Source organism: Branchiostoma lanceolatum, chromosome 16 (genome assembly GCF_035083965.1).
Source record: "Branchiostoma lanceolatum isolate klBraLanc5 chromosome 16, klBraLanc5.hap2, whole genome shotgun sequence".
NCBI lineage: Eukaryota > Metazoa > Chordata > Leptocardii > Amphioxiformes > Branchiostomatidae > Branchiostoma > Branchiostoma lanceolatum.
Window position 1 is genome coordinate 13,724,040 of NC_089737.1, and position 27,105 is coordinate 13,751,144.

Genomic DNA, 27,105 nt, shown 5'->3' on the forward strand with positions numbered 1-27,105 from the left:
AACACAATACAAATACAGAGAACTAACTTCAACGCTTGGATAAAATGTATAATTAATTTAACTGGAGCTTGTCTGATAACTTTGAAGTTCAAAATAATAGACTTATTGCAAATATCATATATTGGCACATCAAAAAGTGGAACTCAAAGTTCATAACAAGCTACGAAGAAAAATCTAAACATTTACAGCATAAGACTAAAACAATATTGCAGAAAAGCAGCTAACAGCAACAAACTAATATAGCCAACTTAGATATTTAACATTTAACTTAGAAATACACTACAGCAATTGGTCCAAACAGGTAGGCATTGAATATCATCACCACCAACCTTAATTGTAAATGAACATATAATTTAAGTATATACAATCATGTACTATGCATATTAGACATACATGGTAACACATTTACACAGAACTGATCATGATGCAAATATGCCCTACATCCATTTGCTGTAGAGTTCAAGGGATGAATAAACCAGACTTCAGCCATCTACTGAGAAAGGTAGGAAACATGGTTTCACATAAGGTGGCATTGGCACTTTCTTAGCTGCCTGTAGAAAAGATCATAAATACACAAAATAGTACTATAGAAACTATGGGAATTTCAGGAACCACACAAAAACTACATCCATGCCATGCGCTCATTCTCAATTTAATGTACACATTTCATAACTTCCGTTACCGTTTGAAGTAAGACGTTTCTGACATTAAGATATGCCACATATAAGGTGCCAAACTGTCGTGTTTATGACAACTTAAAACTTTTCTGGCTTTTAAAAACGACAGTTTGGCACCTTATATGTGGCATATCTTAATGTCAGAAACGTCTTACTTCAAACGGTAACGGAAGTTACAAAATGTGCACATTTGAATGAGAATGAGTGCATAGTGATACACTTAACTATGAGTAATATTGTACAGGTACCAGCCTGTGGGAAGCTGTTTCTATTTACATCTTGCAGCATCTCTTCTCCCTGACTGCTTCTTCAAGGTTCAGAGCCTTCTCAATCTGCTGGTCTTCCTTCTCACAGAGTTTCCTGTAAATGAATGATAATCTGTAAATTCACTTTTAAGAAGTCAACAGTTTAAGTGAGTCTTAAGTATTATATGTATAAAGTATGAAATTAAACCTGTGGCTGCAATATACTGATCATAATGCTCTTAACAAACCATTCATTCATTTATACATTCAAAAGAAAACAAAGTCAAAATCTGAGTCACTTTTACACACCAGACAAAATATTCTTTTTTTTTAATTGGCTTATGACTTAACATACTTAGTACTTGATTCATTTTCAAAATATTAATTGGTAGCTTTGCCTACAACATCAATGATGTTTAAAATTTCATTGAAAAAAAAAATCCTAAGTAAGACTAAGACAGTTGTTAGGCGACTATGGAGTTTAAGTATAATACCTACCCTGCCATGTGCAACACAGCCTCTGTTATGTTCACTCCAGTCTTGGCACTGCTCTCAAAGAACAAGGCATCATATTCCTGCAGAGAAAAGACAAACTATTACAGTCTCATCAGCTACTCTAAAGAATATTAATTCTGAAATACAACAGTCCAAGTAATTGGTAATGGAAGATACGGCAACTTATTGGTTCTTCACAAAAAAAAACAATACTTTCGTAACAAAAAAAAGGAAAATGCACTTAGTCTTGGAGATTGTGAACCCAAGAAAGCAAAGCCTCATACTGTCCAATTCAAATAACATCCTAAGACACATTCCTGGATCTCTAGCATGATACCCAAAATCTTATGTTAACTTGAACTTGACCTCCACTGACCTGTGCAAGTCTTTTTGCCACCTGACTTTTGACCCCTGACATGTCATTCTCCAGAAGTAGGTCGACCTTGTTCCCAACCAGCATCAGAACGGTGTCTTCTGACGTCCCCTCCTGTTAATGTAAGAGATAACAATGTGAGATGGTAGACAAGCAGGACAATATGAGCAAGTATAAGATTATGATCATAACAGTGTAACTTGTTTGAAACAATTTTGTACTGAGTGAGTACTAACCCAATAGGAGACGTAGGTATACACGTATAAACTTAAGGATGATACATGACATACAGTCAAAACTGCTCAAAAAGACCATTAAGGGGACAGATAAAATTTGGTCTATGAGGACAGGTGGTCACTATAGACAGGATTCTGAATACTTATGTCAATGGGGAAGATTATCTGAGGGACCACCAAAAAGTGGTCTCATTGCCCAGGTGGTCCTTATACAGAGGCGTCACTTGTACGGGTTTGACTGTATGTAAATGGCCTGGTTGTTCTTATGTACATCAATGGCTAGGTCACAGGGCCTTATGCACAGGGCACCAAGGTTTGAATTTTCCTGCAAAATGTACATCAAACAAGAACATGAGGTACATGCATTAGAAGTGAAAGTCTGTCCCCCATCCATACCTGAATACTCTCCATCCAGCTCCTGACACTGGTGAAGGTTGGTTCAGCCGAGACGTCGTACATGATGATCACTCCGTCAGCCTTGCGGAAGTACGACTTGGTGATGCTGCGAAACCTGGGAGAATGAAAGCACATTGTAATTTTTGTGGGGATTGATGAAGTTTCAGTGTTTGAACTAGTTTAGTTTTTGCACTTTAGTCAGAATGCATAATAAGGACGCTTTGATGTACTTCATTGTAAAGAAAGAGGCCGTTGATGAAATGTTTCGCAGTACTGTTTGAACTGCAATATAGTTTTGAAATTTTTGTCTGAATGCGTGTAGTACCAACAAGATAAGCTAGGGGGCGCACCTTTCCTGTCCAGCAGTGTCCCACAGCTGCATAGTGATCTTCTGGTTCTTTGCTACAACTGTCTTCAGATGGAAGTCCACACCTGAAGGTAAACAACAATGATAACAAGCTATCTGCCACCCAAACATCAAGACCATAGCACGTCCAGGTCAAAAGATACAAAAACGGAAGTTCTGCAGCAGTACCAAGGTCACATACCAGGGGGCCCAAAATCGACCTTAAACTTCGGCTTCACAACACCTGCCCACATACCAAATATCATCGTAATCCATCAAGAGGTTCTTGGGTTATGCTGACTACAGTAGTGCGGAAACACAAACAGACAGACAAACAAACAGACTGACACACCCAAAACAATATCTCCATTTTTCATGGAGATAACAAAATGGTCAGTACAATGGAACAGTATCATTTTGTACAGTGTTTTTGCCCCTTTACCTTATTTATGATTTCTGTTCAATTGTTAAAGAAATGCAATGTTTGCCAGAAAATGGAACAATTTTGATTTTTAAGGTCTAAGTTAAAGATCACTGTGATTACTTCACAACTTTGACCTCTTATCAAAACAAAAGTCATCTTAAGAGAAATATTGCATTTTTGTGTACCATTAAAATGATAGTTTTGATAAGTGTACAAGTTACAGCTTTCCTGTGCAGTAGACAACAATTGTAAAATGTTGAGCAAAACAGTTCACAATGATCATGGTTTTATTCAGTATTCAAAACGGTACAGACTAGCAGGGTTCCCTCAATGGGGCCATGAGTTGCTCTGACATTCACACAGTATTACCTTATTAAAGCACACTGAAGTAGCCATTTGGCACCCCATTCTCTATCGGTTAACAGAGTTACAGAGGCAGGAGAAGGTTAACTATTGAATGTGATTTTTTGGTATGACCCACCAATTGTAGATGAAAACGTTGCCTTGTAGTCATCGTGACACACCCTGTAGATGAAGGTGCTTTTCCCGACACCGGAGTCCCCTACAAACACCACCTTAAACATCCTGGCAGTGCCTGGGGCATCCTGTAGGATAGTGTAGAATTGCCTTTTAATAGTTAGTGTATAACTAAGCTAGGGGAGAGAGTGAGAGTGAGTGATCATGAGTGTATAACAACCAACATATGCATGTCTATTGTACAGCAGGACTGAAAATCTCGTAAGGAAAATTAATTTGATATTTTCCCTGATATTACTTTGGGATTTGTTGAAGTTTTATCTATTTGTATGTCACTGTAAATGGTCACTATTGTTGGTAATCAAAAATAGCTAAAATGATCAGGCAAGAGAGGGTGTAAATTTCTTTCGACCAACTTTTTAAGATGTTGCAAATCTACAAGGCTTTAAGCACAGATCAAGAGTCAGAATTGTAAAATTGATGATTTCAGATTACAAATTAATCAAAATAGAAATAAAGTTATCAATCATTTTTACATAATTACCTAGAATATAGCAAGTATATTTGCTTGAATAGTCTCTCAAAACAAATGGACCTTACCGCTTCAGGCGTAGTGCTGCCTACAGTATTCCCACCAACTGGTTGTCCCCGCGGTTCCCCGATATCGAACATTTCCTCCTCGCTATTTTCTATGCTATCCCTCGTCCCCGCTACGCTATCTGCTGAATCACCGTGTTCCTCCTCTGCTACGATCCGCGACTGCCGCGAAAGTTGTCTAGTCGGATGTCGTCTACTTAAATTACGTTCTACTGTTGGATTATGGGACGGGAGATCAGCTGAAATCACGTCCGTTGATTCGTTGTCGTCGTCAAAGGAACTCTGCGTTAATTCTTCCATAATTAGGTCGTATTCTATCCCATCATCCTCTATTTCCAGCGGATCTAAGTGCGGGGGGAAGCTGTGCCTGTGGAGGACACCTTCTGTCCTGGAAGGGAGAAAAGAAAAATTCATAAGCAAACACAAAGAGTTATGATTGCAGACGGTCCCTTTAGAAGATAGAAAAGCGTTGCAGTTTTGTCAGAAATCTACATTTTTAAAGAAGCATAAATGTAAATACAATAGATAATTGCTCATTGTTAGTTTTCCAAGGCAATGTTGGATATTTCTTAATGATTCTGTATCAGAAAAATAACAATTATAGCCAGAAGATGTAACTGAGTTACAATTCTATCCCAACAATTGCTTGGAGATTTAGTTGATGTTAGAACAAGATTAAAATCATACATATAAAGACGAACATATGGTAATACATGTTTGATACATTTCTACATTGTATAGCTAATAGTCTACAAGCTCTGCAAGCATAAGAATGTTACTTCTATAAGGATATTTCATGTTTTAAAAGTCCTCATATCAAGATAGGAAAACGTCACCCAACAGAACACCAACATTAGACGTTACAAGAATTTAGAGTTACAGAAAGCACACAGATCATGTTAGTTGCAAACGTAAACACAAACACCAACAAAAAAGGGCACCTCCCAACACTAGATGCAGGTAGGTATTTACTGAGGGAGGAGCCTTGTCTGGCTAGCGGGGCTGGTCTGGTTTCCGTGGTTACGGGGACTTCACGAGTCTCACCTCGACTGTTCTGTGGAGGAAATAGAACATTTTAAGATTAGTTATAATTAAATAAGACTCTGCAGCTCTATAGCCCCCCCCCCCCCAACACAACAGTTTTAAATTGACTGCAGTCTATAAGATGTATGTTAAGTGAAAACACTTTATGGTGTGACCCCTACCCTATTCTTTACATATATGTATGATGTAATTACAACCAGGTAGGCCATATCATTGGCGAAAAACAGTCACACACGCACGCACGCACACACGCACGCACACACGCACACACACACACACACACACACGCACACACACACACACACACACACACACAATTATAACTTCTTCAAAGTACAAGGACACATCAATGCCATCCATACCTTTCTTATCGTTTCATACTCATCTTTGTCATCCCTTAGCTTTTGGTTCATATTCCTGAAAAAGATTGAATGAAAATTTGCTGCATTCAAATGTTGCTATCAATAACAATAACTTGAAATAAAAGTATTGAAAATGTCTTGAATTTATTATTATCAAACTTAAAAAAAAAAATCCAATAAGTGTTAAGAATATTTATAGCATTATAGACTATTGGACTTTGTAAATGAACATTAAGGACTTTGGCCAATTGTAATAATTGTGATACAGTATCATAGATATCATACTTACTTGAGCAGGTCCAGCTGCTTCACTAGACTTTCTCTCTCCTTCACCATTCCTGCTGTCACTCTCCACGCAGTCCTGAAACATACATCGTACAAAAGGCACAAATTACAATACATAATAAAGAAGAAGAACTTTATTACATGATAGTACCACTGGGTGACAATAGAATTTTTCCAGACCTGTCCATCATAGCAAAGGCGAAAGTTGGACATCACAGTTATTGTAAGTGTTAGAGCAGCTGCAATTTTTGAATCTCCGGACTGTCAAAGAAAAGTGACAGAGAAAAAGAGGGAAAGATGGAGAGTGTAGAAGTATCCAGTTTCTGATATAACTGCTGTGTGGGTCTCTTACACGGGGGTGTGCAGCTGTGAGTCGGCACACTGCACTTCCAAGCAGCTCTGTCCGGGGGGTTTATGCTGGTTAGGCCGCACCAGCCTTAATGTCCTTTCTGATGCACTCCAACCAAGATTTCCTTGGTCTACCACAACCTCTCTTGCCTGGAAACGGTGATGGTGTTAATGCAGCCACTGGCTCATTTAATGTGTCTGCCACTGGCTCATTTAATGTGTCTGCCACTGGCTCATTTAATGTGTCTGCCACTGGCTCATTTAATGTGTCTGCCACTGGCTCATTTAATGTGTCTGTACCATCGGAGTTGGCTTGGGTGGGATGTGAGAGTGGGATGGTGAAAAAGAAAATTCACTTGTCCTGTCCTCTGCACACACAAATTCAGTTGTTTATGTACCTTAGCGCCTCTCCTTTATTTTCCCTTCGTTTTACTTGTTCCGGACACTTGTGTTGTATCTAACCCATGCACAACTGCTGATAATCTCAGATATGAGGCTAAGCAGTAAAGAAGAAGAAGAAGAGAGAGAGAGCTGACAAACCTAGTTTTCTGTTTCCTCTCCGTGTCTGCCTTCTCCTGCCACTCCTGCACCTCGGCCATGGCTCCCTTCAGGCCACTCAGGGAACTGTGCAGCTTGTTCTCTAACGCCTTGTTGGTCTGTAAGTAACACATACAAGTTTAGACAACCAGCCAACCAACCAACCAACCAACCAACCAACCAACCAGCCAACCAACCAACCAGCTAACCAGCCAGCCAGCCAGCCAGCCAGCCAGCCAGCCAGCCAGCAGCCAGCCAGCCAGCCAGCCAGCCAGCCAGCCAGCCAATCAATCAATCAATCAATCAATCAATCAATAAATCAATCAACAAATACATCAATAAATCAATCAATCAAACATCATGCACAACGACTGTAACAGATACATTGTTAGCAAATCACTGAACATTCTATACACAGTAAGTCTAGTTATAATATACATTAGTAAGCTATTATATATTTGTGAGTAACTGGAACTACATATTAATCACACATTCAAGTCAAAGCACAATGATCAAAGGGCATAGGAGGCATTGTGTAATTGTGTACATTAAACATTATTAATGTGTTTGAAATATAAATGGAGGTCACAGACATTTGTTGTCAAACCAACGCATCAATTGAAGTTTTAAAATATATATTTCAAACATACATTTTCTGGTTACTTGTACCATTCACATCATTACATACATGCATGAATTAGCTCATGGGAGGGGGGGGGGTAACGAAACATAATCAGACTAACAATATGCAGAAGTGGACAGGCTGTATCTGGACAAGCTGTCTATTTTAGAAATACAAGGTCAAGTTTGAGTACTCAGGTTAAGTAATTCAAAAAATTTAATCCATTTATTCCTACCAAACACCTCCAATGGTATCCCCAACTAGCGCTTCCAAGGTCATTTCTATGCGTCATTATCAAGGTCATTGTTACCTCATACATAATTCAATATCATTGCACCCAAACAACTGCATACTATGCATGTTAAGGCCTTTACAACCATACAATGCTATGATATTTGAATTGAGAAACTTATAATGATACAGACTAGCTAAAATAGACTAAAGAACAGTCCGATATCTAAGCTTACCCCTACCTTATATTCACACCTTATACAGACACCTTTCATGTGCAGAAAGCGCCAGTACAGCCATGCCAGCACACAGAACTTAACCGTACAGTCCAACAGTTCTACCATCGTCATGACAACCAATCCCACATCTATAGTAAACTTCATATCCATGATGGTAGGAGCTAAAGACATGCTTCTTTGCTAACTCTAGATCTACAAAGGTGGTCGCATGATTCAAACGTTCTCTACACAGCTGTTAAAGACCAGTATTTTAAATCAGTGATCCGTACATGGAACAAACCATTTCTCTGAAGAAGGGGCAAAAGATTTCAAGTGTCATACACCCTGAAAGGCTACCTGTAAATGACATTTATAATCAAGACCATTGCCCGTAACACTTCCAAATTCCATGGACCAAAAATGTATTTGAAAGTATCAATTTTTGTTTGTAATATGTTTTTACACCCCTGTCAGGGTGATGATGGTATAGTCCTGTTAAGGCGCATGTTAAGGCATGTGGGTGTGTCACCTGTCCAACCGCTTCATAAACATTTTCATGCTGTGTTCAGAGCTGCTGTTTATGCTACAGGTACATCCGGTATGTCTACCAACAACTGTACTGTATGTGTGTGTCAAATGTCAGCCTTGAAACAATGATATCTTAACGTTACACTACAACAGTACAAGTTTATTCTTTAGAATTGTTTGCTTCCCAAAAGGACATGTTTAACTAATTCAAGGGACCAATTTTGAAATAAGAAGATACTAATGAAAAATTGCTACCATGACCTACATTGCAATGTCATCAGTTTGGCAACAGCATAGACATCTGTTGATACATTTTTTTTAAATATAAACATATCATTTGTAGAGAAACAGTTTTATAACAGATAACATTTCACAGTCATACACTGTCAATCTTCCACTTCGTCCATATTTCTGTCGTCATAGTTTTTAGAAGAGACGAGTATTATTGTGTTGATTGCTTTCTTATTGCTGCCATACATTCATTGTACAACTGTTGAGAAATAAAATCCATTCATTCATTCGTTCATTTTGTATAGACAGGTCACGCCTATTCACCTCAAGTGAACTTAAGTGGTCTGGCTTTTTACAAAACATTCATAATAGTTGCTGAAAGAATGTTTCTACATGCATACAAAATTATGCATTTCACAAGGGGCATTCTTAAACATGGTGCATGCATCTATATGGGAATGAATTGTTGTGAAAAAGAAAAAAAGTAAATTTATGAGCATTCATATCAAATATTTGTAGTGCTCTTGTAGATGCACTTGTCAAGAGCTTATCAAACATCAGCAGTTAACAGTTATAAACCATACTGAGCTTGTCAGTTTTGTGAGCACTTATCAAATATTGTGCCCAAATCGCAGGAGTGGGGTGGCCAGTCAGCAACAAGACACTTCAGATTTAGCCTCTCTGGGTCAGAATTTTTTCCTGAGCGAAATCTGTCTGCCAGTTATGCATGTAGTCTGTATAATGCAAACTCCAGCTGTCCGGAGGTTTCTCTCTATGCGGTTACAGGGCGGCAAGCCGTTATAGGAGCTTGATTGAGTTCAGGCTATTACGCATGCATGCAATAGGCTCAGAGGTACAGTGTATCTTCAAATGCAATAAATCAACATTTTTCTGCAAGACTGGAAAATAAGTCACAGCTTTCAAATACAAGAACCTTCTCCAATACTGCTTATTCCTTGACAGCATTGTTACATTTCTACCTGTGAGTAAATGCAACCAAAAAAGGCAACTCAGGGGAACAATTAAATCTAGCATGTGTGGACAGGTGGTCATTATTGATAGGATTCTTCATGCCTGTGTCAATGGGAAAAATTATGAAAGGGACGACCAAAAAAGTGGTCACACTGGCCAGGTGGCTCTTATGTAGAGATGGTCACTTGTGAAGGATTCACCATACAATTTATTCCTTGACAGCATGCCTACAGTAATCAAACACAAATATAAAAAGGTGGGGAAGAAACGAACAAAGTTGAAGAAGCATTTACATCAGACTAAAAACACATGACTGAGTCCTACCTTTGAGAGGCTCTGGTTAAGTTGTTTGGTCTGGGTTTCAGATAGATTCAACTCCTGCAGTTTCTCCTCAAGCTGTTGAGAAAAGGCACAAGAACGATAACTTACATTGTATAATACCGGCCTGAGGATGATTCTATCTGGTTGAGTTTCTATCATAATGTGGAACATCATGATCAGAATTATCTAAATGTTAAAATTGTGCAATGAAACAACTATCCTGAGGTTTCTTCTAAATCTGTCTACACACACACACATGCGCACACATGCACACAAACACACACACACACACACATACACACACGCGCACACATATACACACGTATTACACAAACACATGCACACATTCACACACACCTGCACACTAACACACACGCACACATACACACTACACACGCACACATACACACACAAACACGCACACACCTACACACCTGTCTCTGTCTCATCAGTATGTCCCGTAGCTGGTTGTCTTTGGCCTCAAGTTCCATTTTCATGTCTTCATACGCCTGTTTTTCTTTCGACTTTTCCTGGTAATTCATTGAACAAAAATATAAGGATAAAGCACCAAAGAATACATTATCTTGCTGAGCTTCAAAATAGCACATTTAGACTATATAACAATCATGCATATCTTGTAAATAACTTCTGTGTTAGTAGTATGTACTTCACCTAAGGGTAGTGTTACACTGCAGGGTAGCATGCATCCAGGATTTCTAAAAACGGGGTGTTTCTACATGTATATGCTAGTTGCAACATTAGTAATACCGCCAGAAATGCAAACTTGACAGACATATTCAAAACTTTGTATGGAAAGCTTTGATAACCCTGCATTCAAAAAAACTCTGCATGCCACAAAAATGCCGCGGGTCTCAACGCCACGGGCAGTCCTTTAAAATTGCAATATTTTTGTATCTACAGGACTAGGGAGGAAATTAAACATGTGTAGCAATACTTACAAAGGTAATCTACATGTATGATATCGGCATGTAACAGAAAGAATTGATGGTTAATACTTTTGCCAGTCGAGAGTACTGTCAATTAATTCTTACCAAAGAAGACCACAGCATGTCCAGGTCAAACACTGGAAGTTCTGCTGCAGTACCAATGTCACATATCAAAAAGTGACCTTAACGTTTGTCTTGCCAACACCTACCCACATATCAAATGTTGTCACAATACGTCCAGAGGTTCTGAAGTTAATATGCTAACTGCAATACAGACAGACACACTCGCTCAAAACAGTAATTATCTTCATTTTTCATGGAGATGCATTGTATTTAGGTAAACAAGCATTAGATTGGCGGTACCTCTGACATGACTTTTTCCTTCTCCATCTTGATCTGTTGTTCCATCTCCTCATACAGACGTTGGACCTCCTCATCGTGTTCACTAGATTTACTGGCGAACAAAAAAAACTAAAATCATTTTCTGAAATTGAATACATCAAATTCCCTTAATGTTTACATTTTCGTTATGTATTATTCTATTGATCCCATAGATTTGATGCATGGGGACTTGACATTAATTAAAACAGACATTTACAATAGGTGGGAAATGTTGAAAAAATCTAAATGTGAGGCCTTTTGCTTCAAAGAAACTCAATGTACATTTGAAAGTTTAGATACTGTAAATATTGTAATGTTTGCGGTGGTTTTATTTTCACAGTTTTTGCAGTGACCACTCCACAGCAATCCTATGACACAGTGAATATGCATTTCAACCGTGTCACTTTTGTACTAAAAAATTGCTTCAAACATGAAGTGAAAACACAACAAAAACCTCCTTTCTCTTCCTACCATAAATCAAGTCCAAGCAAGAATAAATGAATTCACAGTACTTAATACTAATTAACACAATTACTTAATTGCACCAAAACAAACCTTCTCAAGACATCCTCCAGTCTGTGGTGCTCCTGCTGCTTGAACTTGATGTCTAACGCCACCTTGCGGAGGAAGTCTTCAAAGTTGCCAAGTAGTTCTGGACTGTTGAGGTTGAGTTGGAGCCACATCTCACGCACACGCTCAGGGCTGGGGACAGACGGGGAAGGAACAGATGAGGAAAATAACTGGCTTATATTCTTATAAATACACTTTCAGCAAGTGCTTGTATGTTTTTGAATAGCCTCACAATCAGACACCTTCAGCTGCTAACAGGGGTGACAACAGAACAAGCCTGTTTTGGGGCTACTTTGTGATGATCTATAGATACTGAAAAATCTATTTTGCATCTAATTTGGCCAAAATGATTTGGCATAACATGTTTGGACCTCTTCAATGTTTCCCTTCTTTACAAATACGTTTAGTTAGTTAGTTGTCTTTTATGTTGCAGTCTCTGCAAAGATATCAATTATGATGATATCATTTTTTTCAATTTGTGAAAATTTTCATATTCTTTAACTTTGCATTTTTCTGCTCACTGAATGGGATAAACAATCAATAGCTTCATTCTTTGTTCAATCCAAAGCCGACTCACTTTTCCAGCATGCCCACATCTATCTCAAGACTGTCTATAAACTCCTGGAACTTCTGCATCGCCTGGTCGTCCCCTTCCTCAGCCTCGTACACCTGGGGCGCTGAGTCTTCCTCCGCACTGCTGGTCTGGTCAAACCCCAGGAAACACCCTGTAGAATGCACAACAACACAGATTTCAGCTCCATAATAAACATATGATGTACATTTTTAACATCTTAGCGTTTGGTTTACACTTAAACCTGTGGCGCGGACTTTTCGTCTGCACTGCTGGTCTGGTCAAACCCCAGGAAACACCCTATATGCACAACAACACAGAATTCAGCTCTATGATAAACATATAAATGTGAAATTTTAGCCATTAGCCTCGGACACTTGAGTAGTCCTCTGCACTGCTGGTCTGGTCAAACCCCAGAAAACACCCTGTACGCACAGCAACACAACTTTCAGCACTTCAATAAACATATAAATGTGAAATTTTAGCCGTTAGCCTCGGACACTAGAACCTGAGGAGCATTGTCCTTCTCTGCACTGCTGGTCTGGTCAAACCCCAGGAAACACCCTGTACGCACAACAACACAGATTTCAGCACTACAATCTAACTTTAATTTTAGCAGTAAGCCTCGTACCAGGGCTCTAGCCAGCCTGAAATTTTATCCCGTAAGCCCTAAAATTTTGTACAAACCTAACATATCGAGCGCCGAAGGCGCGAGGCGTCGCGCCGTAGGCGCGACAATTCTAGGGGGGTCCGGGGGTATTCCCCCCCGGGAAATTTTTAAATCTAGACCCTCTGAAATGCTATCTCCAGCATTTTGAGTGGCAAGTTTGGGTGAAAAATTAATTGGGCCTTCGTTGTATACAATCGGCAAATAAATGAAATTTAGCACCACAAAACTTTCTTATTTATTTAACAAATATACACGTGAATTCAAGTCGGCAGAAATAAAACATTTTCAACACCGGTCGACGCGTCGTACCGGTCCCGTTTGCGCCCTGTACTAAATATAGTGGAAAATGAGACACCCTACATTGGATAGAACGCCCTAAAGACGTTCAATATTTTCCTTCCGTGTTTTCCATGGTCGATTTCTCCGGTAACTTCCACTTGATTTGATCAAAATTCGTCGATTCAAGCCCCATCTTCGCACCAAATATCAATTTCTGATAAAACCTCGCGGATTCGCGCCTCTCGTGAACCGCGAGACTTGTATGTCATTGGTCGATTTTCCGTGACGCGGCGTGAACGAACGCTGTTATTGGTAGATGATATCTGATTCTGAGGTCTAAAACTATCAACACCAGTTTTCGCGGGAAGAGTGCGTGTAACTCGGCGTAAAACTTTAACAATGTTTACCAAAAAAATACGGAAAGCCTGGTAACTACCGGAGTATTTTTTGTGTGGCTATAACTAGCGGTGAACCGGGGAAAACAGCCGAAAAAACGTCAGCCCGATGCGACCAGCCAGAATTGTAGTGGGGCACTAGTAGTGGGGAGGGGGGGCACACGATGCTGATTTTCTCTCGGCCCACGAACCACTGGCAACCTCCGCGCCTCCGTTTGTCTGCTATAAAGCCACCTTGAGGTTGTCACCTGCCGCCGGCGGAAGATAGAAATGGCCTGAATCGACCTCGCTTCAAACTTCCGCTTCTTTTCTGGAGATCTTTGAAAAAGTTCAAGCCCTGTCTATATCTTTTCTCCCGATTTTTTTCCGTCAAGGTTTACGGATTGGTCTTGAATTTTTTCCGTAACACGCAGCAAAGTTCCGTAAATTTACGGCAAAACTGGCGCTGGCTAGAGCCCTGCCTCGTACACTTGAGAAGTCCTCTGCACTGCTGGTCTGGTCAAACCCCAAGAAACACCCTGTAAGCACAATAACACATCTTTCAGCAATACAATAAACAATGTAAATTTTAGCGGTTAGCCTCGTACACTTGAGTAGTCCTCTGCACTGCTGGTCTGGTCAAATCCCAGGAAACACCCTGTACGTACAACAACATAGAATTCAAATCTATGATAAACAGATGATGTACATTTTCAAAATCTTAGCGATTAATTTTGTACACTTAAACCTGTGGCGCTGAGTCTTCCTCTGCACTGCTGGTCTGGTCAAACCCCAGAAAACACCCTGTACCCACAACAACACAGATTTCAGCACTACAATAAACATATAAATGTGAAATTTTAGCCATTAGCCTCGGACACTACAACCTGAGGAGCATTGTCCTTCTCTGCACTGCTGGTCTGGTCAAACCTCAGGAAACACCCCGTACACACAAGAACACAGATTTTAGAACTACAATAAACATATAATCTTAAAATTTTAGTGGTTAGCTTTGTACACTTTAACCTGAGGCGCCAGGTCCTCCTCCGCACTACTGGTCTGGTCAAAACACCCTGTACGCACAACAACTCATCTTTCAGCACTTGAATACATATTCAGAAATGAGATCTGAGTTACTGTATATTTTGAAATCTTCAAAGTGGTTTTGCAGTGACCTTAGTCCATAACTACCAGTGCCAGTGTTTGTCTCTTACCGAATCCATCGGTGAACTCCTGCATGGTGAGAAACCCGTTCCCATCCTGATCCAGGTGGTCAAACACATCCTCCAGCTGGTCTGGGCTCAGGGGTAGCTCAGGAACCAACCTCTAGGGAAAAACAAAAGACTGGTTTTACAAGAGAGAAATCTATTCAAATTCAAAGCAAAAACACATCATCTGTTGATCTGGACACAGGGGCAACAGTTACCAACTTCTGGAAACCAAAAAAAGGGCTAATTCTAATTTCTGACTTAAGAATTATAATTGAAAAAAAAAGTGTTCTCAAATTTTTTTTTTCTTTTTTCAATTTGCGTTTCACTAGTTTACTCTTATATCAAACAACTGCTTATTTATTGCCAAGGGTACCTGTATACTGAATATTCAAAATTTAGAAGTTCAAACATTTTAGAAGGTGTTTCCCAATACCTCTGGAATATTGATGAAAGACAAATGAGATGTTGTACCCTCATGTTATAGTTACATCTAAACATTTATAACTGTTAGGCTATTACCAAAACCCAAATATTAGAACTTCTTATTTGTTGTTTGAGCATTGTGTACTCCAAGGTAACGTTATAGCTTGAAAGTTTTGTGTTTCCAAATCCCTTTGGAATTTTCATATCACTACACTTGATAATGTGCCCTTCTGATATAGTAACATCCAAACATTTACAATTGTTACGCTATTACCAAGAGTATACAAGAGTCCATATCCTTAGTTACATAACAAACACTTCAGTCCAAATATTACTGTTGAAAGACGCCCACTCTGTTTTTTATCACTAAAGTCATGACTCGATGACATTTGGCTATAGCAAACACATATTCTTTACAGTGACAGAACTTTTGAACACATAAATACCACCACCAGGGGTATGAAAGTGACCTTTATGTGACCTTATGAAATGAAGTGACTACAAATAAAAAGATGAGAAGAGAATTTGTGGCAAAAGTGAATCAATGTGGATTACTGAACAACCACCCAGGATGCTATAGCTAGATGCTGCCATTTTTGCATCTTTAGATGTGCCTTTGCTTTATTTGCTCACTAAAAACTTTGGATCTTTCTGACTCAATAAACGCCCCCTTTTTCTGTCAATCAAAAACTGTACCACTCCACTTTTTAAATATCTACTACTATAATCTACACTATGAATTATCCACTAAGGGATGGATAATCATGAGATGAGAGTTTACCTGCATGTCCCGTTTGGTGATGAAGCCCTTGGCCTCCTTGTCGCACAGAGAGAACAGCTCCTGAGCCTTCTGCACCATCATCTCCTGTAGCTCCTCCGTAGAGAGGGACACTTCTGTAGACTGATCATAAGAAGGGATAATTAGATGAATCAGTCATTACAAGCACATTGCTACAAAAACTTTATTTCTACATTGTACATTATACAGGTAAATCTAGAGAACTGCAAATGCAGCATCAGTATCCCCAAGGTATGCACACGTCAGATATCCAGGTGTTCAAGACATTCTTGAGAAGGCCTTGATAAATCAAGTTAAAGTTAAAATCCTCCCACACCATAAGGTGTATACGGCGGTGCCCATCTCCGTTTCATAGCCCTGGGCCACACTGTGGTGCAATCACTGCAGCAGGCCAGGGGGCTAGTCCACTGGCAAGGCCTTGATAAAACCAATCTTTATTTTGTAACACATGTGTGCTTTGTCTAAAAACATAATTATGTATCAGTAAGTTTTATTAACTATTTTAAGTTCTGTTTCCTTTTTTCTGGCCAGGTACATCCTATACAATCAGTCGTGGATATTCCCTCACTACATCGTATATGTAGCCAAGATGACGGACAAAGTTTCTATGCTTACATTATCTCAGTAGAGTCCTTGTCCTATATACAAAATGTACAATGACTAGTACTGTCCACTATGTAAAAAAGACTTACTCGTAGTACTATATATGTAAATACATCATGCTAGAGGAATGAAAACAGGCCAAAAATCAATGCAGTGTGGACATCATGTATAGCTGCTGTGGCCGGTACATCAATGGACTCTTTGTGTGTTTTCCACAGCTGTTACTACTACTGTGTGTCAATTGTTAACTCTTTTGTGCCGGAAAATGGGTTAAATCTATAGGAATCAAATCCATTCTGAAAACTTGCAATTGCACAGAGTGTAGGCCAGAATTGGAGTCATAAAACTTAACTATTACTAATAGTATCAGTTAAAGTTTAACTTCTATGTAAGACCATAAAGCAATTAGGTTAATTGGTTGTCTGAGCAAAAGAAAAATGGACACTTAGTTTGCCTCAGGTGTCCAGTCTGCCATGCCAATTTTGATCAAAGTAGATGCTGAGTTTCCAGTGCTATTATTAGACTATGTCAGCCACAAGACCATTGATGTATACAAATTAGAAATAAGACATATTTAGCCACCTAATGCCATTCAGCTTTGTCTCTAGATTTAGTGGCATAAGGAATGAATATGTTGTAATATGCCATGTCTAATAATTATCTTCTACCTGCAAGTTTCAAGTGTGTCGAATTTTAGATTTCTGATTTAAATTTTCGTAAAACAGTGCATTCTTTGTTTAATACTGTATTTCAACGTTTGAGTTGATTTCGTGCCACTTAATTGTTTGAAATATTTTTTTTGCCATTCATACATATGAAACTGCACCATTGATCTGCATATGTGTGCACCGATATACTGACTTATAAGGCATCAGGAATCATGGTCTCTACATGGAAATGCCACATTCGTCTCCTACAAATCCTCACAAATCCACACCTAGCTATACGCCCACACATACTAACCTGCGCCGCGGCCATGTTTGCTGTTCACTTGTCCCCAGGATACAGCCTGACTTGTCCGACTTCCTGCCTGTGTGGAGTGAATACAAACACCGAGGCTGTTACCATGTCATACCATCAATGTCCCTGTCTAAACAGGAAATATACAACACACACACAACAGCTGTCCAGTCTCCGTTTATGTATGTCTCATTCTTTCTGGCACTAATGTTTTAACAAACACTCTCGGGTACTAAATTGCCGAATAAATTGCATAAGAAGCTGACACTTGAGTTCACACGTATATTTCTGTTACCTAGTACAGTAAGAATGTGGTGTAGATGCCTTGTTTCTAGTACATAGTAACATAGTATAGTTTCTCAATAGGAATTTTAGATCAATGAAGCTTACCAGTATAAGTTATTACCAGACAGTTGGTTTTTGACACGTAGCAAATGGTTAAGGACGTTTAGCAACCCCGTGACCAATTAAGGTTTGGCCCTGTTGCATATTCTCACTTAACTGAAGGATTTTGTTCAACAATCATATCTTACTGCCAAATAGTTTAAGTTCTGAGTCAACATGACCGTTGATGGAAAATTTAGATTAAAACGTGGCAGGCAAAAGTTCAGGGGCACAGCAAAGCATGTAACTTTGAATTTTGCCTGCCTGATTGAATTTCGATAAATCCAGGAGTTTCTCAATATTCACAGTGAATATTAAATTGATATTCAGAAGGTGAAGATGTACCAAAAGATTGAAACATTTTAGTTTGAATTGAATCAATGAATGTGTCGAATACAAATTTGAAAAAAAATCTGTTCTTGTTTATAAAGACTGAATTATGCAAATCAAATCAAATATGTGCACTGTGCACTACCCAGGGTCTTAATTATTGATAGACTGCTATCCAGTCAAATTTAACTTAGTAGAAACATTATTCATGATGATATAAGTTCGACATTCTAGGGTACGTCAGAATCAACTTGATGCTAACATCCTTTTTTATTTCTTATCATTATAAAAACACTTTGTGTCCAGTTTCCTTTTTTACTATTTTTAGCTTTTATAGATCAGTAATATTTGCTGAGCCCCAGATCCTGTAGCCCTGTTAGTTTTACCTCCAGGCCTTCTGCAGGAAAGCGTGTAAAAAGCTAACATGGCTAGATTTCTGGCGCTATCATCTACCTTAATCAAATGCAACAAATGTAATGTCAACATCTCTACTGTCTCTAAAATCTAGCACCAAATTAGATGAATATCTAAAAGTGCAACATCATATAAAACCAAGGAGGTTAAAATACATAAGAACTTCCATGACTTAAAAAAAATTCAGTACTAGTAGAGAAAAAAGGAGCAGAGCTAATCGTATTAGTAGAGGAAAAACATTTCCCAACCGTTTTCCAAAGCCGAACAAAATTAAGTCTTAAGACCTTGTACACGCCCACCTTTTAACACTAAGAAAACAACAAACAAGATTTCATTCAATTGTTATTCTCTGCAGTTGCCCACAAAATTAACCAACTGTTGCTCTCTTCGTTCCAGTTTTGTGCAAATCTAGGGCAAAAATGTAGACAACAACCCTGCCCCTTTGTACAAACTAAATACCGTGACTCCAGAGGTCGAGCCTTAAGCGTACCGTTAACTTAATTAGCAAAACAACGGTCCCTTACCTTACCAAATCCGCCAAGCCAACACACCTCGATCCTCAGACGTCTAACCGAGAAAAATCAGATTTCTTAGGTTTAAAGGAAGGAGTTCTCTGCTTGATACACGGTAGGCTGGATAATGGCCGCCTCTGGACCCGAACAAGCAGCTCCACACCTTGGGAACAGCAAACAAACCCCCACCCTTACCTGAACACGTTTACCGTGTAGGGCATGCATCAAACAAACTTCACAGGAAAGTTCACACAAGCACCGCCCAGATATAAAATAGGGGTGATAAGATATTTAGGCATTCTTAAACATTTTTAACAGAATTTTTTTTCGACAATATTCATAGATCATAGATTTTTTGATACGTATATGCTTATTCCATTTTCTGTCACTGAAATATAATTTGTGTAAATTTAAGATTAAAGTTATAAAATAGGTTCCCTATTAGCAAATGTAATATTCCAACGTGCTGGAATAGTCAACTTTCCTAAGAGGGGACAGCATTTGGAGGCACTGATACTGATACATTGATATAAGTCGAATATTAACCATTTTAGATATATTAATTTACTGTCATTATAGATTGTGATGGTCTAAAACCATGTTTCATTGTGTTGAGAAGTTTTGTTACTGTCAACATACAAGGGGAAAGATTCCCTGTTGGCGTAATGGTAACGCCCACAGGACCAAGATGGCGTCGAGTCTTGCTGACGAAATTGCAAAACTCACAAATCCTGCTCCTAAAAGTATCGACCCAGAAGACGATATTTACACAGGTTAGTACGGAAAATTATATTTCTGACATGGTACACAACTTGGCTTTCATTTACACCCTTTGTATGTTACCGTATATCGCGCATGTTGTTGGTTTTCAAGAGTAAGATTTTGTATGCAAGCACACACGTGTTTCACTTTCATGGCTCCCACATGTATGGACGAATTGATTTCAGTGCATTAACTGTTGTGTCTTAAAAGCATTTTATCAGACAGGACTCTCCTGTTGTTGGCACAATAAATGGTTTATTTTGGAAATATGTAAATTTTGATATTCTTTTATCTTTCTAATTTTGGAATGAAAATGTTTACGGATGTACTGTAGTACACATGCCAACAAATCAATGTTCCATAGTTGTAGCCTGCAGGATATTATCAATAGCTGAATTAAACCTTAGTAATGGAAGCTACTGATTCTTAAAGAGTATAGTGTATTTGCACAATATTTTATGCCATATCGTTCTGTATGATATTATGTATATATACAGTATATAGAAGAACTGTAACCTGCTTTGTAAGATTTGTATAACCTTCGTAAAAGCTCTTCTGTATCATTTATCTTGAAAAACATATTGACATTTTCCTGAATGTTTGTAACAGAAACAGCAGCTAAGGTTGCAGACAGGTTTGAAGAGTATGATGATGATGATGATGGTGGACCCAGACGACCCCAACACAAACAGCCCGTGTTCCTCAGTAGCCTGGATACCAAGTACGCCGGGAAGGCCACTTCAAGGAGCGCCCTGCAGGAGGACTGGGTACAGGACTACTCAGGTATGTAATCATCATCAGGTATGTAACACCTCTCCTCTAGATCTGCTGTACATACATGTATACTAGTACATGTAGATACATTTTTGTACAATGTAGAGACTACCGTCTGTACAAATTTAGTCTTCCTTGGTAGGCAGACTTTACGTAAAAAAACAGCTCATAAAGATATACCTTTTGCCAGTTACTGTCCTCAAAAAAAGGAGACTAACAGCCAGGGTAACTGATGAATTTGATTTTCGACCTTGTTTTAGTGGTAAATCTTTCCCCATTTTTACACACCCACTCCTGAGTGAGTCCTTGCTGATGCATACCAAGCATGCTACAAACTCCTAAAAAATATAGACTGGCCATTTTACAATTGATTTCTGGCCAACAAAGCAGGTGGCGTGTTTATATCTGTACACACTCGATGCAGTAACATTTTGCAGCCATCTTTATGTCAAAGTCAATGTGAAACTGATGTTGCTTCATTGTTTTAGATGATGAAGGTCTAGACCCAGATCTCCTACAGTCAGCTTTAGATGCAGATGACAATAATGATGATGATGATGATGAAAACAGCTCACAAAAAGACACACAACAGACCAGTGATCTAACCTTCAACCCTGGGATGGAACCTTTCTCTTACCAAGACGACTCTGACCAAGATGAAAGTGATGATGATGAATCTGAGGAAGATGAAAATGATGACAGTGACGATGAAGAGGATGAGGATGATGAGAGTGAAAGTGGACAGCAGAACACAGAAGAGCAGGAGGGGACAGAAGCTTGGTCATTTTCCACCCCACAAGACAGGACCCAGGACATCGCAAAGGCAGCTGCCACCAAATGCCAGCTTGGTAGGTGTCACAATGGTTCACATGATGATTTCATAGTTTGGAACATCATGTGCAAAATATGAAGCTTTATGTGGCCTTCTGTAGACACAGCTTATATGTAAATTCTGTATCTATGGCCGGTATAACCACCCTTGGATGTAACACACCAGCCTCTGTATCTATATTTATATAGCCGGTATAAGACAACTGCCCTTGGGCATAACACACCAGCTTTGCAGGCACGCAGCACGACAGTAGCTGGTTACATTACACTGAATCACCTGTCACACCTAAACTTTGTACATCTTGTTGGTTTCTATTATTGGCTTCACTGATTTACATAAAATGCATAAGTGTGTTTTTCCACATTCGGAAGTAGACAAACATCATTTTTATGTGATTGACAGGTCTGTGGGACAGCCTACTTGAGAGCAGGATCAAGTTACAGAAGGCCCTTCCTCTGACCAATCAGCTGCCTCAACCAGACGCTAGGTCAAATTTCATCAAGACAGGGGGAGACCCCTTCACATCAGCAGCACAAGCGGGTTAGTTTGTTATTATTTTATTTTATACTCATTCAAGTATTACTGGTATTTGTATTCAATACATGTACACAGTTAAATGATTACTTTTGATTCCATCAAAATGATTCTGAACATTTTTCATGTCTTAAAAAGAAAACATATAGAATCAAACCTGTACCACCTTGTCATTGTGGCCACTTTTTGCTTGTCTCTTAGATACTTTGTCCCCTTGACCCAAGCAGTCAGAATCCTGTCCATTGTGACTACCTTTCCACTGTGACCATTCTCTTTAAGTTCCTAGACTGGTCACTGTAGACAGGTTTTGATGTAAGTTTACTTGTGATGTCAATACCACTGTTCTTTTCCAAGTATGAAAATCTTATCTTTAGTAGTAGTCCACTGTTTTCTGCTGCTGCAGTAGTTCCTGCAGCCGCATTCAGTTTTCCTTCAGTCCCTTCCACTTTGTCTGATTCGCTGCGAGCTTCCTTAGCTCCCGTAAGTTTCTTTCTGACCGCAACGGTCCTTGAACTCTTTCCTTCAGGTCTGCCCTCAGTAGACTCAGTAAGTTTTTGCAGTGTCTTCCTTTATCTTTATCTTTAAATCTCATCTTTAACTTCCCTAAACTCTCTTACAGGTGCAGCTTCTCTGCGAGGCCTCCTAGATACTCTACTGGAACTGCAGGAAGAACTTCTGAACCGGAACCCAGAAACCTCTGCTCTGACAGAAGGTGGCACGAACGGAAAAGTAGAGTAAGTTAAACATTTCTGAGTAGATCATTTTTGGTCTCTTGGTTGATGCCTGTTCTGTGAATCCTTCTACAAATGTGGTAAACCTCAATCTCAATACATTTCTACTTCCTAGTGTTTCAGATGAAGAAATTGCTAGTGAAGAGAGTGACTCTGAAGTGAAAGATAAAAGGCCATCAAGGAAGAGAAAACATGAAGAAACTAGTGACTATCCAGATCGTCTTCAGAAGAGACACAAACTCACCCAGAAGTTCAACCTGTCCACCATTGAGAAGTGGAGCGAGAAGACAAAGTTGGCAAGTGGCAAGTACAACAGCAAGGTGAGAAAAAGCCTAGTGGTTCTGTTAATAGTTCCTTCAGGTTGCTAAATCACTTTTTTTAACGAATTTCAGGCAATACTATTGTAGATCACTTTAATATAGCAACAGGAAAATATAGCGGTTGGGGGAAAATGGAGTAGGTCATGGCACTCAATTTTAACGGTGGGAACAAACATAACTGTCTCAAATATTAGTGATCACATATTTGCGATGATGGAATTTTAGCTGTTGACTAGTGACTTTTAAATCAGCTAGAATTAAGTTACAGTTAACAAATCAAGAATTACAGTAACTGGTTCTACTTCACACTGCAGCTAGGTGTCGTGCCAGAAAATGGACTCCAGTCATTAAACGTGATATAAACTCAATCATGTTTGGGACCACATACTTCACACTGCAGCAGAGACACCTCGCTGCAGTGTGAAGTAGAACCGGTCAGTATTGTCCATAGGAAAGTTTCAGACAGTCACAAAAATGTCGGCAAGCCGCTTTTCATTGAGGTTATGAGAGAGCAAGGAAGGGTCCAACAAAATGTAACAAAGATTCAGATTACATCATTAAAAGTTCTAATAAATTCATAAACAAGGAGTAGTTTTGTTACCTAATCATCTGCCATGTTTCTCCATAGGCTTTTAGCTCCTTCAACAAGTCTGTTCGAGAGCAGATAGACCAGATTCTTGGCGACCAGGACAGGCTTGTGAAGAGAACCCAGCTGAAGAGGTCGTCCTACAAGGTGCTGGGGAGGTGGGCGGACAAAGCTGGAGAACAGGTGGGTAGTGTGAAGGGTCGGGAGGGGGGCAATTTCCTAATATGGGATGAACTTAACCATTGTTGGGAAGGAGTTTGCACTAGTCTGAAGACCTGGGTAGTGTGCTGCAAGGGTGGAAGTTGAAGACGAATCTGATTTTAATTAACCGTTTTAGAATAACATATGACACAAATATCATATGTTGTCACCACTGATTATATAAATGATAAGCAAATCCATTATTTTGTTGAAAAATTTTTTATTCATACATTAATTTGTTTGAAAAATTGTACGTTTTGAAATTGTTCTTTTTTCATTTTTCCAGGAACTACCTGCCAAACTTGATCCACATCTGAAGGAGTATGATGAAGAAATATTTGATGATGATGATTTCTACCATCAGGTAAGTGCTTTCTCTGTTTTCTAAACAAATTGTATTTCAGAAAACTCAGTACATACATGTAGTAATACAAACGTTTGGTAGAATAATTTTTTACAATAGCTAAACCTTTGAAATTCCTCCATTTCGTCCAGTTACTGAGGGAACTGATAGAGAGAAAAACGACCACTGACGACCCCACTGAGCTGACCAAACAGTGGCTGGAGGTGCAGAAACTCCGCAAGAAGGTCAGAAAGAAGGTCGACACAAGGGCGTCAAAAGGAAGGAAAATTAGGTACCTTTTGATTTCTTTGTTTTACATAATAGGTAAACTGCCTTAAGGCTTAACATGCCAGTATTGTACAGTAGGTACAAGCTGGATCAGACTAGACTCTTCTCAAACATGGGACTTTCGGCTAACATCTCTTTGGCACATCATTGGGGCTTGCTAGTCAACAACCCTAACCACAAGACTACGTTGCCGTTTGATATTTATGGATGCTGTGAAGACTCTGTAGCACTTTTTTTCTGTATCTCTCTTATATGTAGAAAGGCAAAATACAAAATGTACAATGTAAATTTGATAATGTAAAGTGGTTGTAGCAGGGGTTTTTCTAGAAAAATTGAATAAGAGGGAGCACACACAGGCGAGGGAGTGAATTCTATGTGTTTATGGAAGAATCAATCGTTGAGTGAAGGCTGTATGCTAGATATTAAGCTAAAATCTGAAGAATTTAACAAGGGGGCGCTGGGCTAAAACAAGAGGGCACAGCGCCCTTCTTTAATGATTTAGATGAACCCCTATTGTAGTATACATACAATAGTTCGTGGACATGTACATTTAAATGCTGAGTGTATTTTCATGTACCCCCCTTCTGTACAGGTATGATGTCCATCGGAAGTTGGTGAACTTCATGGCTCCTGTACACAACATGGCCATGTCAGAAGAGGGCTGGTGAGTACCCAGTCTTTTCCTGCATGGACCCTTGCTCCAATCTGTTCGGTTCCTCCATGTTGCACAGTCCAGGGCCCTTGATACTGGTGCCTCTAGACTCAGTCCTGTGTCTTTCATGATATGGTGTTTCCATCTCTTGGGTGGTCTTCCCGGGGTCTGCAAACTCCTGGTTGTATGCTTTGTAAACCAATGTTTATGGTGGTCTCCAAATTTCGTGACCGAACCATCTAAGCCTTCTTCTCCAAATGACTTAAACACTGGATTTCAAACCATGATGCATCTGTTATGTACATGTGATTCTAACATAAATGTGTATGGATAGAACTAAGGTAAACTTGTAGGCTGCTCTTTGCATTGGTCAACCCTTAAACTGAACTACATTTTAGAGGGCATTGAAAGAAACCTGAGATTCTGTGTCCTTTTTCTTTCAGTAATGAACTATTCAGTTCTTTATTTGGGAAGAAAGAGAAGAGCAGCAAAGCCGAGAGATGACAACAGCAGTGCAGGGAGCCAAGGTTGGAACTGTACTGTGTGGAAGCGCCTCCTATTGACATACATCAGTACTGCATGTTATACTGCATTGCTGGGGCCTCAGTAGAAAGTGATATCCATTGTCAAAGTTACAGTAACCACTGTCTAGTTTTTACACACTACAAAGCTAAGTTGAAGACAAATTTATGGTTTGGATAAGATACTATAAAAGCCAAAGTTTGTATTTCTTGAGAAATGAACCTTCCTATTTTCATTATGCTTATCACATCAAGGTGCTTAAAAAGCTGAATTTGTAGTAAGAGCTACTGGTGTGCGAATGTCATTTGATTGGTCTGTACCTAATCATTTTTCGTATGGAAAGATGCTACCATATGATTGGTTTATTTTTAACCAATCAGAAGTCTATTCCTATAATATTTATTGTAGTCATGAACAACAACTCTGGATTAAAACAATGTATTGTATTCAGCCAGAAAAATGGAATTATACAATTACTATCAACATTGATTTTGCACTTCTTTGCATCAATTATACTCATTGTTGACCACAGCACTTGTATACATAGTACACATTATGTAGTTCTCTTGACCATGATATGTACACTCAAAAGATAAAATGTACAGCATTTCAATAGAATTGGGTCAAGTCTGATTCTTACAACCAGTCCTGAGTTTGTTAGATGTAAAAATGTCTAACAAGCCTTGTTTAAACTGACAATGCCACTAGTAATCACCTAGTGAACTGAAGCCAATATAGCTTGATGTCTACCTAAATGTCTATCTATCCAAAATAATTAGCCTGATATCCAAACCTATTATAGTCTCTTCGTTCTAACACAGAGACTCAACAGCTATAATATGTTTGGATACCTGGCTATGAAATAATAACCAGACTACAATATTGTAGTCTGGCTTTGGATATATCCTATTTCGCTCCAGTACTCGGAGTCCTCTCTAAGTTAAGCTTCAGCGGTTCGAAATGATATGTGCATACTGTGCATAGACAGTAGAGCTATTGTTAAACTTGGATAGATCTTATATACAATGGTTCAGGTGCTGTCGCTATCGTACAAAATTACAGCTTTAACAAGAAAATATCTCTTTCTCAAAACTTTTTGCACACAATGATTTTGGGTGATCACAGTTTCTAGACACTCAAATATTACCAGTAGCTATTTCGCACTTT

The 27,105-nt window shown here is 39.1% G+C and overlaps 2 protein-coding genes across 3 annotated transcripts; one reads left to right on the forward strand and one right to left on the reverse strand.

The window, feature by feature from the left end:
* Positions 1 to 908: 908 nt before the first annotated feature.
* Positions 909 to 19,622, reverse strand: LOC136421735 (EF-hand calcium-binding domain-containing protein 4B-like). Of its 2 annotated transcripts, none has more exons than XM_066409249.1 (20): positions 19,411 to 19,622; positions 17,757 to 17,823; positions 16,173 to 16,292; positions 14,972 to 15,083; positions 12,441 to 12,588; positions 11,849 to 11,995; positions 11,276 to 11,366; positions 10,400 to 10,495; positions 9,969 to 10,040; positions 6,846 to 6,961; positions 5,962 to 6,033; positions 5,673 to 5,727; positions 5,208 to 5,320; positions 4,270 to 4,654; positions 3,674 to 3,797; positions 2,773 to 2,854; positions 2,423 to 2,537; positions 1,794 to 1,904; positions 1,421 to 1,497; positions 909 to 1,037 (listed from the first exon to the last, which is right to left on the reverse strand). In XM_066409249.1, exons 2-20 carry the CDS (start codon positions 17,769 to 17,771, stop codon positions 950 to 952), a joined length of 2,139 nt encoding a protein of 712 aa, XP_066265346.1. In that variant the 5' UTR covers positions 17,772 to 17,823; positions 19,411 to 19,622; the 3' UTR covers positions 909 to 949. The 2 variants fall into 2 exon arrangements, with proteins under 2 accessions (XP_066265346.1, XP_066265344.1); XM_066409247.1 differs by having other exon boundaries at positions 19,406 to 19,622.
* A 444-nt stretch (positions 19,623 to 20,066) lies between these two features.
* On the forward strand, positions 20,067 to 26,427 carry LOC136421492 (protein AATF-like). Its single transcript, XM_066408820.1, has 11 exons — positions 20,067 to 20,166; positions 20,765 to 20,938; positions 21,418 to 21,777; positions 22,164 to 22,301; positions 22,915 to 23,029; positions 23,142 to 23,346; positions 23,975 to 24,115; positions 24,420 to 24,497; positions 24,629 to 24,768; positions 25,357 to 25,428; positions 25,860 to 26,427. Exons 1-11 carry the CDS (start codon positions 20,082 to 20,084, stop codon positions 25,918 to 25,920), a joined length of 1,569 nt encoding a protein of 522 aa, XP_066264917.1. The 5' UTR covers positions 20,067 to 20,081; the 3' UTR covers positions 25,921 to 26,427.
* The last annotated feature ends 678 nt before the right edge of the window (positions 26,428 to 27,105 follow it).

Coding starts and splice junctions, on each gene's coding strand:
- LOC136421735 (XM_066409249.1), bottom strand. Junction 5,728..5,961: donor AAGCAGCTGGACCTGCTCAA/GTAAGTATGATA, acceptor AATCTTTTTCAG/GAATATGAACCAAAAGCTAA. Junction 2,855..3,673: donor AACGTTTTCATCTACAATTG/GTGGGTCATACC, acceptor GTTTACCTTCAG/GTGTGGACTTCCATCTGAAG.
- LOC136421492 (XM_066408820.1), top strand. CDS start 20,082: ATGGCGTCGAGTCTTGCTGACGAAATTGCAAAACTCACAAATCCTGCT. Junction 20,939..21,417: donor CTGGGTACAGGACTACTCAG/GTATGTAATCAT, acceptor TCATTGTTTTAG/ATGATGAAGGTCTAGACCCA. Junction 21,778..22,163: donor TGCCACCAAATGCCAGCTTG/GTAGGTGTCACA, acceptor TGTGATTGACAG/GTCTGTGGGACAGCCTACTT.